This window comes from Zophobas morio, unplaced genomic scaffold (assembly GCF_036711695.1).
Source record: "Zophobas morio isolate AGI-343-1 ecotype UQ-CSIRO unplaced genomic scaffold, CSIRO_AGI_Zmor_V1 ptg000044l, whole genome shotgun sequence".
NCBI classification, from domain to species: domain Eukaryota; kingdom Metazoa; phylum Arthropoda; class Insecta; order Coleoptera; family Tenebrionidae; genus Zophobas; species Zophobas morio.
Genome location: NW_026972149.1, coordinates 4,975,426 through 4,988,625, shown reverse-complemented (window position 1 = coordinate 4,988,625; position 13,200 = coordinate 4,975,426). Strand labels below are relative to the sequence as shown.

Below are 13,200 nucleotides of genomic sequence, written 5' to 3'. Positions count from 1 at the left end.
TGAAAGATATTATGAATTATAACGACCTTGACTTTTGCCACCTCAACCATTTTCGAATGATTTGTTTCCGTGAAAACACATTTTTGCTTTTCACAAGGAACAAATTTATTGAAATCTGGAGAGAATTTCGCAATTTGCACCATAAATACGTTGTTTTCTGTAGCTGGTTCACATTTTGTGCACTAGAGAGCACCACTAGCAATATTTTTTCGTATGATTGGTATAATAGTGGGGGGTGACATTTGTTCTATTTACATTTATTGTTTGTGTTGTCGGTTTCTCAGAATAATCTAAAGTTAACAAAGATAATTGTAACTGGGCGTCTTGTACGCAGCAATCTCAAGATTAAACAAATTCCTAATACGTTTAAATAAACCAGAAAAGGTAGGTTGTTTGTTCAATTTTCTAAATAAAGAATGCTTGGCTTGTAATATGGGATAGAATTAGCACTAGTTAGAATGTAAACAAAAGCTTTAAACCGCTTTTATTTATAGGAATCCAGGCGCAATTTGCTTTAATGTAGCTTTCTGCAAAACGATAAACTCTGTGCTATATTTGTAGCACTGCCGAAGAGGAATGAAGCTTATATTAATGGTAAATTCATAAAAAAATAATTCTTTCCGCTTTCTATTAATACCGTTTGAAAATTTTCCGACAACAAAAATAATCAAGGCTATTTTAATTTTAGCAAGTTGTCAAAAAAACCTGCCATGTGGAAGCTTCTGGTCTTCGCCCTTCTCCTGACCATGAACTCCGTCTCATCGCGGAAAGACCCAAAGAACGATCCGCGGAACATCGACGACCTCGCCTTATGGATAGATGAAAAACAGGTCAAAATGTTCAGTGGTACGTTTGCGTGTATATTACAATCACGATTTATAAAGCAAATGTTGTTTAGGTATGTCGTACGAAATTTACGCCATAGTCAATGGCAACGTCCTACCCTACATTTTAGACCCAAATTTCGAAAAATACTTACCAGTCATACCCTCCGAAGTTAGTTACGTTAATTTTACATGGAAATCCGGCACCAAGAAGTATAATTATAATTTTGATCATTTACAGTCATTTGATGAGAGTATTTTAGAAGCTCCAGTGATATCAATAAAAACAAAAGGAAGAGTGCCAAAAAAGCCAAAAGAATTTAGTATTTTATTGCCGTGTTTAGGGAATAATTCCGGCATTGCGCCCTTCGGAATTGAGCTTCACATCATGAAAAAGGGAAAACCTCTGAACGGGACGCCACTGCGTCTCAAATTGCGCAAAGAGTGCTCACAAAGAAGTATGAAAGCGTAATGTTTTTGAACACTTTTGTAAAATACAAATTATAGATCCGGACCCAGAGTGCGATAAAAAGTGCGCAAATAGGGGCTGGTGCAACCACGAGAAGATCTGTCAGTGCTCGGAGGGCTACATGGGGCAGTACTGTCAAACCGCGCTCTGCTACCCACAGTGCATGAACGGGGGCAACTGCACCTCGCCGGGGATATGCAGCTGTCCCCCAGGATTCCAAGGAAGACACTGTGAAGGAGGTAAAAACTGTCAAAGTGTCAAATAGCAGCAATGCCAACATCATTACCATAAAAATAAATTTCACGGCCTACTAGACGATTTTTTCGAACACGTTATTTTATGATTTTGTAATTCTATATAAAATTATGGATGTAACTAAAGTCACAAACTACTACCACATACTGAAGTCTGTACCAACACAAATAACCAACATCTGATTATTAATTGTCTTTGCTCAGGAATCTGCTTGGAGAAGTGTCTCAACGGAGGGAAGTGTGTCCAGAAAGACACTTGCGAATGTTCCAAAGGCTACTACGGCCCCCATTGTGAATACTGTAAGTACTACTTTTTCATTAAAATGGCGACTGACTGATTTTTTTAGCCAAGTGTATAATTCCGTGCGTAAATGGGGGCAAATGTCGTGGTGTGAACAAGTGTAGATGTCATCAAGGCTTCCGTGGTGACCATTGTGAAATCGGCAAGGCTAAACCCCATAGAAGTAACTGCAAGCTAAATTGCAAACACGGTACTTGCGTTGACAATGCCTGTGTTTGTGACCCGGGTTGGTACGGACGACTTTGCCACCACAGTAAGTTAAAAATCACTAACTTCATGTCAATACTGGATTAATATTGTTTCAGTGACAATGTGAAAATTCAAGATGCCTACTATGTTTGCCATATTGTGACGTAACAGCCAAAATTTATTGTAATTGCACTGTTATACTTAAGCCATTTTGTAAAGTTCGTAGTTTATACTGTAGTATTAGCTATTTTATGTTTGTAGTTAAGTGTTTTGTGTGACAATCGCTTGTGATATAGAAGTATATGTATTTTTGATAACCTAACTTTTAATAAATTTGGCGAAATTGCTTTCTTTACGTGTCAGTTCTAGTTTGTTGTGTACCTTATTAAATCTTTGGTTGAGTTGAATGTGTGAACTTCCATAACTTGTCAAACTTGTTCAGTTACTTCGTGAATAGTTTGATAGTTAAATCAAATCTCGCCTACTTGATTCAAACTGAGTTCATGTGGAATAAAGCTCAAGTAGCGAACAATATAGCGGTGGATGATTTTTAATGACGCTCCTTACTAATCAAATGATGTAGGGACCTGATTATGTACATATTTGGTGTACCACAAAGGAAGTGTCACCGGGTTTAGGAAAAAATATGCAAATTAATATTCAATTCATGGATATAAGATATAAAATCAATATCAGTTTTTTTCTGTTAAGCCATTTTACATTAAATTTACCCACCCACACCTATCCATAAAAATTTAGAAATCTACTCAGCGGTATTAAGTTTGTGCTGCTCTCTATTGATCGTCGTGATAATGTAAATACATTTTGTGAAAATGGAGTGGGAAGCACTTCTGCATATTGAGCTTTCATAAGCTCGGTGCTTTCACATTCATTTAAATTACAACTTTTATCAAGTTTTCAGAACTTTGTTTAATTAAATTATGCCGTATTAACACCGTTTAATTAACTAACAGAAATACTTTGTTTAAAATAACATAACAATTTTGTTTGTAGAAAAATAAATACATCGACTGTGCTCAAATGACATTCGCGCTTTGTCCATTAAAAAAAATGTACATCATTTGTCACATAAAGGTCCAGAATGTATGGAGAATATCACAAATATATTTTGTTACAAAAACATTCGGACACCCACAAATTAAAAGATTTATGTTCATTGTACGGACACAAAGTTGCAAGAAGACAATTTTAAAAATATTTTTGAATACACGTCAATCTTTCGGTAATCTTCGCCAGTCATCGCCGCAAATCGTTCGAAAACTTAAGTCAGTTGTTAAGTCCATTTGAGTTTATGCGTTTTGCAAAGATAGATATTTGTCAAACTGACCCCTTATTATTACCATTGCTTGGAAAATAAACAATAATAATCATTGAAGCGTTAACCACAAATTAACAAAATATAATTTGAGCTATTCGGCACTTATCAATTCCGCTCTCTAAACCTCCATTACGTGTTCTGAACACGCTGTATAACGAACAATTTCAGCTAAATCCCAATTAACTTAAACAATCGGTTATACATTTGCATGGATTAATAGATACAAAGGAATAACTTGCCTAAATCAAATCTTTGCGTGGGATAACCACCTACCCTTTGAGGCAACCATTTGAGGGCATAATCCGTTTGTACTAACGTTGATAGACTGAAGTTTTACGAAAAAAATGTAATAATTTTTCGTTATATATGATGCGGTTTCGGTTAAATGTATAGCGGGTGTTATCCTTACATTAAATAATTGAATTAAAAACGTAATTGAATTAATTAATTAAAAAAAGCCTACCATGTATGGGGATTATTGTTGCGGCCATTTTTCCCGCAGCCACAAATGATAGGACGCTTTGTATTTATCAATAAAGGGAAATAGACCGATATGGATTACGTCCGTTGGCGGCATTGTGTGTGTGTTACACGAATTTCATCTTCGCAAACCGCCTACGCCTCTAGAAACCTTCATAATAATTTCAGGTGTGGGAATATGTTGTGATGTTGTGTACAAGGAGTACTGTAATATATGTTTGAAGTTTGTAAAAACACATCAGAACAACAGTCAGCGGTTAGCGCTTCTTGTACGTGATAATACCCCTTTATAAAGCTGATATTAATATGAAAATTAAAGCTGTGTTTAAATCGCGTTAATGATTTAAGAACGCGTAGGAGCTAAGACCGACTATTCGGATTATCCGAGAGGGTCCACTTGTTTAGGGTGTGTTTATCTATTCTATGGGCAGTTCTGGGATCTAATCAAAGGATGTGTGCCTCTTGTGTCTTGTCAAATCGTGACGCAATGACGGAGGGACGCTGCAATGAGGGCTACACTTTAAAACTCGGGCTTGGTTGTCTAGAGACCACAAGGGTTTTACGAAAAAGCTTGTCCGTTGAGTGTATATTTAAAGAAAGAGGGTGCCATGTTGAGGACACGACAGGCAATTAATTGAGAGAGAGAAGGTCCTATAAAGTCAAGAAGTTTGGTCTACAATGACGGATAGTCTTACTATAGGATCATGTCCTTCGATTAAATCCGATGTTTTTTTGTCAGCGTATTGTAAGTTGTAACACACACTCACGGAGTTCTTGATGATTCTGATTCCCACGAGGGCTGTTGAAGTGGAAGTCCAGAAAGCATAGTGCACACGCACTTCTATTTGGATCTTTTATACTTATCTTAAAAAACGTGTTGTTTTAAACACAGGACTCATGTAATCATTTTGTGGTACCGGTGATCTTAAACAATGGAAACGGGAATATTTACTTACTGTACATATTTTGAGTTAAGGAAAATACGTAATGCAAACATACTCTGGTTGTTGTAAAAGGGACGGCGTTTGCACTTTGCTGCAATATTATACGGAGGTGGAGATATGAGCAAAATTAGTAATTGGCCTCTAGCATTAGCTCCAGAGGGAATGTTTCCGAGTGAAGCAATATATACGCAATATTTACTGTGAAATAACTACCAAGAGGGTAAACTCGCCATTCATCAAGTGCCACTGTAATAACTACTTCAATCAATGCTTGCTGTAGGGTTTACTGGACAACATTTAATGAGAACGTAAATGTGGCTGAAATTTGGGTCAAATTAATTGAACTTCGAAAATAATCTACACCAGGCGTACGTATACACAAGGAAATTGTACAGTGAAAGACCGGTAATTAATTTCTTCATTATATGTAGGTTAATAACTTCATATTAAAACATACAACAATTTTCTAGGAATGTTGATTCAGGACTTCACAAGATAATCTGCATACATACGTTACAAGAGAAAACCACCGCACACAAAGCATTAAAAGACGAGATATATAACATTCCGAGTGCAGAAAATTTCTACAAAAGTATTTGCTGTAACGTTGTTTAAAATAAAGTAATACAAATACAAGTGTGCCAAAAATTATTATATGAACTAGTCCTGAAATGGAAATGATACAAGTACACTTAGGCATTTTAAAATGAAAATGCGACAGTTCTGTAGAAGTGCAGAATTTTAAAACACCGCTGAAAATCAGGTGATTTACACCGAAATCCCCAGCACTCACCAGCATTTTGGTGTAGATAAAGGTATTGATTTTGATATCTACACTGTAACACTAATTATTAAATGTTACCGTGTTCCCTTTTAGGAAAATTGCTGAGATATTATACACTTTGATAAAATAAAAGCATGCTACTTTTTCTAGTTGTAAACGCGCTGACATGGGGGGGGGGGGGGTGAACAAATGTTAACGAGTGCTAATTTAGTTTTTTGTAATAAAATTCGTCAGATCGTGGTCAAGCAGAGAAATTTACTTAACAAATATTGTCAGGTGACGCAGTCAATTTTTGTATTAGTGTTTCACTGTCTTCGTGACAATTGTGTATATTAAAGTTCAGTGTAATTGGTTTAATAGTTTCACTAGAAACAATAATAACAAGAGCCAGTAAAACATATATAGCAAAAAACTATTTGCTTAACTTGTTTAATCATCATGATGTTAATTATTGTTACAATGTTACCGAGAATCACCAGTTCCTTAAAGTATGCGTATGCTATCCAGTTGGAAGTGGCTAAACGTACAGCAACATGCCTATAAGTAACCACAAAGAATCCAGTTGTTTTTTATGTATTTATCTTTTGTTGGTTTAGCATGCGGTTACTACTAAACTAACATTCATAAAAAAGCCTAGTATAGTAAACATGATAGTGAGAAAAAATACATTAGGTACCTTCTGAAGAAAGTCGTATTTTTAAATTTCTGAAAAGGAGTCAAAAAATGCGCGATTACCTAGCTTACAAGTGGCGTCGTTTAAAGTATTAATCAGACTAATGACATTATCTTGTATTATACTGGTCTGAGTACCGGTAATTAAGTAAGTATCGGCGATTGTTATCCTGTCCAAAGTGATTGTTATCGTTAAACTGTTCTCCGAATACTAAATACATTTATTATGATTAATAATAATCTGTTTAATCCTTAGAACACAAAAATTAATTAAAAATGATTAGATATGTCAAAACGCACTATCGGTAATTGATCAAATTGTTTAGAATTTTTTTAAAGTTGTCTTGTGTGGGTGTGGTGTTTAGATCATCTCATTTTCCGAAAAGTAGACAATTTGGGTGAGTTTCTATTTTGACACAAGTGGTGAGACACTCATCGTTTTCTAAAGTACAACAACTACTTAAGTTAAGTCATGCTCAGGTGTGTCTAGATCGTCTTAAATTAGAAAAAGAATACCCTTTGAGTCGGTTTCCATGTCCTCAAGGCCGTCGCTTCTGTACAGTTTCTATCGCATTTCCCGCAAAATTATATGGTTCATTCTGTACCTCTTCATCTCTTCCGCTAGAGAGTTCATACCGCCTTCAATAATATGCAAACATTCCAAGAGCTAGTCCGGTTTCCGTCATCTCAGTATGCGTAACAACAAATGTTTTACAGAAATGGGTTGTCAGGCCTTCGTCCAACTCCCAAATTACGAGTGTAATCTAAAACTACATATAACACTACGAACTAGTAAAACTACTTAAAACGTCCCTATCTTTCCATGCTACACTCCGCCGGGGCTCACTTTTTCCGTTCATTTTAAATTACATATTTTTATCTTTATCAATACTTCCCCCTGCTTGCGCATCGGTCTCAGTCAGGGTTCATGCTCGAGACGACACCGAAATGAGATCGTGATCTGGAGAAAATGTCTGCGATTCGGACGGAAACCCTGTAATGAAATAACAAAACACTTTAAAACATTTGTAAATAAAAGAATCCAAACGAGAATATTTTTTATTATGTTGATTCGTGCCTGTGACTTGGTGACTTCTGCGTTGGACTCGAAAGTTATAAACACTTTCAGATCAAGCGTTTAAATATGCGTAGGTATCGTATGCTTAAACAATAGTTTAAGTTGAGGTAACCCTGGCTTCATGATTCTTCATAGTTTTCTCTTGTGGCGGCACAATAACACGTTGGTAAGCGGAGAAAGATAAGCGGCCTCGTAGTCTAGTGGTCAGGATACCAGCCCGGCGAGCGGGTGACGTGAGGTTCGATTCCCACCGAGGCAGCAACATTTTTCTTCACTTACCTTCACTTTAAATGTACACAAATGGTTTTGTCAACAGGAACTTGATTGTCTTTTGAAAACTCTTGGTGCTCCTGGTTAATATGTTGTATACCTGAGTACTAAATCTTAAGATCTTGAAAGTTAAGTGCCATAGTTTTGATGTAGGCAGTTAAGGTTAATCAGCACTCACTTTAAAGAGCTGACTTATCTTACATTTGTTAGATTCGAAAAGTCAAGTATTGCCTAACACTTCGTTTTCCTCTTGATTAGATTGCCTTCTACCGTCACCACATATGCCACTGGTTTTTGAAAATTTATACTACGCAAACTATGATATGATATCAGATGCATATCTTTAGAACGCATAAAATCACATTTAAGTAACAGAAGCCAACGGGTAGGCGTGAATCGGGTGTTTCTCAATGCTCTACGTTGGGGCCTCTTTTGTTTATCATTTGTGTTAACGATCTGGTAGATTCTCTGTCCACCTGTGCTCGATATACGTTGATGATACTTCTTGCTCAATCACTGGCAAAAATATGTATCAAATCGCAACAGCAGGAAGCAATTTAATCAAAAACAAGGTCAAGTGAAGGCTACAACTGCAAAAATCAAAGTCCTAGGTGTTGAAATTGACAAGCGTCTAACTTGTAACTAGTAAACGGCATACGTAAATAACCAATTTACGTAATTCTATGAACATGAATGTGTTAGTAATCTATTACTACTACATTATGTTGTACTACCCCCACCGACGTATCCACACCTTGTAGTAGCTTGTAAAAGCGGGTGGTGGGGCTTGCGTGCGTTAATGATACGGAGAACCATGTCGGCGGTACCCTAACTACTCGTAGGGTTACCAACCCGGACAGACCTCTGTTGAAACGCCAGACTAAGATGGATACACTGGTCCTCCAGGTTGGGGGTTGGTCAATGGGACAATTACCCATTACCGTAAAACCTAAAAATAACGAACCGAACCAAGTCTTGGAATGAATGGGCTGAGAAAACGACAACAGGGACAAGAAATCCAAAAATCAAACACAAAAATAGCGAGTTTGGTATGATTCCCGTTTTGAAGAAACTTAAAAACTTCAGAAGGGGAAGAAATAACTTCAAGCGGAGATACACTTACACACAATAACACTTTGGTAAGCGGAGAAAGATAAGCGGCCTCGTTGTCTAGTGGTCTGGATACCTGCCCGGCAAGCGGGCGACGTGTGGTTCTATTCCTACCGCTTACCTTCAGTGGTGACCACCGACAGAGCACGCACGCACGCAACATCCTTCTGCTACCGCTCTGTGCCCGCCTTCGCACCCTAGCACGACCGTGCGGGGGGAGTACTGTGGCGGCACAATAACATACGTGCCCGGCAAGCGGGTGACGTGTGGTTCGATTCCCACCGAGGCAGCAATATTTTTCTTCGCTTAAGATAAGACTGATGTTGGCGAATGACACACCCTCTAAGAAAATGAAGGGCGGTTGGGTGCGGCCAGTACTTGTTACGATAAGACTGACTTTGCGCATCACATACCCTTTAAGAAAATAGAGGGTGGGTGGGCGGGGCTAATACTTGATAAGATAAGACTGATTATGGCATTTGTAATCCAAAAGGATCATTAGATCCAATCATTGCAACACGAATGAAAAAACGGTTTATTAATTTTATTACAGATGCGTAAAATGCCGTGTCGGAAGAGATCACTTCAATATTTATTTGACGTGCCAGATGTAGTTTATTGTATTTTGGCAACATATATATTGTTGTTATTAGTACGTATCAGTGGTGAATTTTTGATCTACTTTTTTCCACATATAGAATTCGTTTCATTATTTATTGTATATATAACCGTTAACCGATTTAGTTCAGTAATTTGGATGACAATCGGTTAGTGAAAGTTGTAGAATTAGCAGATCCCTTCAACCGCTGTCATGTGGCAGTACCGGGAACGACTTGATGACTGCTATCTAACGACGTTCCGTTGACGAGTTTTCCCAGCGGTTTTCAATTAAGTAAATATGCACGAAGATTTGAACGGTTAATGTACCTATTTTAGAACGGTAAGAATTGTCCGCGTTAAATAAAACGAGAGAAATACGTAAATAGATTTTGTGTTTATTTTCCCCGTAGGGTAGATTTAAGTTTTGAAGAGCTAATCTTTTGTCTATCAACAACGTGTACGTAGAACGTATGCGGCGAATAGGAAACAGGGCGGTAGAAAAAGAGGGAAGATAGAACGTAATCTTTTCAATTCACCAGACAACAATAGATCGAATAAACGGCGAACGATTTTGCATCTTGAAAAAGCGTCCGCGAAATCAACGATCAGTGTATAATGCACTCACGAGATAAATTCTTTGAGTGGCAAAACCCGAGTTACATTGGAATAATATTCCGCCAAGTTTCTCGTTTTGTCACCTGGCTATTGGTCGCGCGGTATATTTGCATTGTAAATCGCTTACGTGTTATAAAAATTCGTCGAAACGAATCGTCCGATTTTCGCATTACCAATTGCCGAATAAAAAAACTCACGCCACTCGCTTCGGGCTAACTCTCAATCGATGAGTAATTAATAAGTGGAGATGTGCGAGCGCAGCGAGTGCACTATCGGCATTTTCGGTGAAAAAATCAAAAAATCGCCGATTATTGCGCATCGATGGTGGGGTTGGAGTTAGGACAAAACACCTTTGAATTGTAAGCGCTGAGCATTTCAAGCAAGGGCGGTGTTGCGCAGTCTCACAGCACGCCAGTCGTCGAAGGTGGGCCTCGTACACAGCAGACGTTCGTCTGCTCAGAAATAAGCATAGTCGGTGCTCAGAAAAATTGGTTATGTCGTAAAGCACGTGCGAGGCCATTGCGAAAATGCTGCCGCGAATATGCGATGCTCGAATTGTATGCAGCCTGATTTTGTGTTGTCTGGTCGGTGCTTCTTGGGGAAAATCGGAGTTGAACGAGGGTAAGTAGTGCTGGGCCCTTCCCGGCCGAGGGTCGAGGGCAAGCCGCGGTTTCGGGGCTAACTAGTACTAGTAACCGGGGTCTAGGCGGCTTGGCGCACTCACGTCACATCACCTGATCCTATTATTTACCTGTTATGTTATGCTACCTGCGTGCCACACAAAAATCTGATACATAACCTTTAAATAGCCTCGACGCTGTCGCTCGTTCTTAAATGCTGCTGCAAATACAGATTAAAACATGCCGTTCGCGGCCTTTAATTCCACTACACGATACACGATTTTTGATTAGTTATTTAAGAATTCCCGGCGGCTTTGGAAAACAACACAAATACGACATGCCGACGATTAGCGCCAACATTTTTTACGTACTTTTTACGGGCTTACGGTTTTTATTGCTTTACCCACCATGCTATGAATGACAAAATGATGCTTGTCATTGTTCTAAAAATTCGACATTTATAACTGAAACGAATCCATTTAAATAATATCGAGTAACACGCGGTGCATACGAAACACGCACCGAATGTTTTAATAGCATCATGAGCAAAAAAATCTTGCACAACTTATTATATAACCGCCGATTTAAACAACATGCAAGCGTTATTTGGAAATTTAATATACTGTTTGTAAACAATTATAATTACGTACTTGCAACGTATTACCCCGCGTTCGATTACCCAAATTTGGGGTAAACGTGAAATCTCAGCTTTATAATTGAAACGTTTAGAACAGCTACCGCACATGTCAAGTTTTTTTCCTTTTTTAAATTTTGATGCAAATGAACTCATTAAGGGCATATTCATTCTATAATAACACGAAACTCGGTTACGAGATACTATAATAGCACTAATTAACGACGTTCACTTTGCTTTAGGGCTAAAGTCACAGTTCAAGACCTGGCGTCATTTTATTCAAACGGAGAATTGCTAAAAAAGTCTCATTAAATCGTGTACGTGTGTACTTTGTATAATTGGCCAATAAGGGGTGATAAAATACCCAATTTAGGTATTCTAGTTATTTTGTTTATTCTTCATTGACGCGTTATTTGTATTTTCACTATAATACAAAGCTAACAGTTTTTCAGGTATTGTTCGAACTAAAAAGTTGCATTATAGTTAACATATACACATTTTAAATATTTTGAAGCGTATGTTTCAACGAACTGCGATAGTCACTAATGCAAACGTAACAATTTTTTCATGTATGATTGTGTTCAATAATGCTAAAAATCTCTTGAGTCTCATCAGTACAGCTTTGTCACCACCGACTACAAAAACTAAGTACGTTTTTATTACGTTTTATGCGTTATTTTGTTAACATCTTCCTAATCTATTATGAAAGTAATTCCTCAGCACGGAACATATGTCGCACAAAGGTTTATAACTTGTTTATTTAACGTAGTTTATAAACCATTCATGTTTATTACGAATTTAATCTTTATTATATCGCGGAACGTAAACAGGTCTTTCATAAACTAGTTTTGAAAAATGAAAATTGTTATAGCAAGTTTACTCCTACACATAATTAAAAAAAAAAGAGTGTGTCGACCCAGGGACGCACGGATACATGTAGTTTATGTTGCCATGTTGAGTCCAGATTACGTCCAGATTTTTGGAAAAAAATCAAAATTGTAAATTTTTCCCCTACAGTTCTCTACAAATTTACACTTTTAAACAAGTTTTCATTTTCTTGTAAAAAGAAAGCTGTGTAAGACAAAAAAAGGCAAAATTAAGTAACGCCCACCCGCCCCAACCTCAAAAGTGATGAATTTTTCATTCGTTGTCACACCGAGAGGCAGAGTTTAATTGTAAAATCGGTGTTTCCCGGCAAAAATTTACCACTTTAAATATATCTTGTCGTGATTATTGCGTATATCCAGAAAAAGTGTAAAATTAAGCTCCACCTACCCACCATCATACCAACTGTAGTGGTGTTATTCTGACATACGTGTTCTTGCTGAAATAATATTGATCAGAATATGTATTTCTAAACGAGAAAATGACTAAAACCCAGGTTATCATGGAGAAGTGCAGTCCGCGCCAGACTAAATATAAACAAGTGTGTTTTCATAATATAGATATGGTAGACAAACTACTAATTTATAGGATGTCAAAGCACATTTACAGAGTGTCACTGTTTCTTACACTGGGTTTTAAATTGTATAAAATAACATAGTCCTACACATGTAGTTTATGACTCCGTGTTGAGTATTTACTCGAAACGTCAAAATTTTTGGAAAAAAAATCAAAATTATGAAAAAACATTTTGCTTATGTTTTCCATTTTTTTTTCATTCATTGATCTACATAGTCTTCTTTTCACAACAAGAAACTGAAAACATGATTAAAATTGTAAATTTTATCCCCCACAGTTCTCCACAAAATTTATACTTATGAAAAGAAAACTACGTACATATATTAAGAAAAAAAAGGAAAAATACAAGAGGCAGAGTTTAATTGTAAAATCTGTGTTTCCCGACGAAAATTTACCTTTTTAAACGTTCTAAATATCTTGTCAAAAGATTATTGCGTATATCCAGAAAATATGTAAAATTAAGCTCCGCCTACCCACCATTATATCAATTGTAATGATGTTATTCGTTGTGAGTACGGGGGCGGAGTTTAATAACAAAACCCTTATTTGTCTGCAA

At 37.1% G+C, this 13,200-nt stretch overlaps 2 protein-coding genes across 3 annotated transcripts in view; both read left to right on the top strand.

Annotated features, from left to right (window-relative positions):
• Nucleotides 1-236: 236 nt before the first annotated feature.
• LOC135141356 (protein shifted-like) lies at nt 237-2,399 on the top strand. The gene is made up of 7 exons (XM_064072399.1): nt 237-384; nt 689-846; nt 899-1,282; nt 1,332-1,532; nt 1,752-1,847; nt 1,895-2,101; nt 2,154-2,399. The coding sequence occupies exons 2-7, from the start codon at nt 711-713 to the stop codon at nt 2,162-2,164; spliced, it is 1,035 nt and encodes a 344-aa protein (XP_063928469.1). The 5' UTR covers nt 237-384; nt 689-710; the 3' UTR covers nt 2,165-2,399.
• A 7,915-nt stretch (nt 2,400-10,314) lies between these two features.
• The window catches only part of LOC135141698 (very low-density lipoprotein receptor), a 118,145-nt gene continuing 115,259 nt past the window's right edge, over nt 10,315-13,200 (top strand). For both annotated transcript variants that reach the window (XM_064073018.1, XM_064073017.1), the window contains exon 1: nt 10,315-10,550. In XM_064073018.1, the coding sequence (XP_063929088.1) occupies nt 10,457-10,550 (94 nt within the window). In that variant the 5' untranslated portion in view covers nt 10,315-10,456. The remainder of the gene's footprint in view (nt 10,551-13,200) is intronic.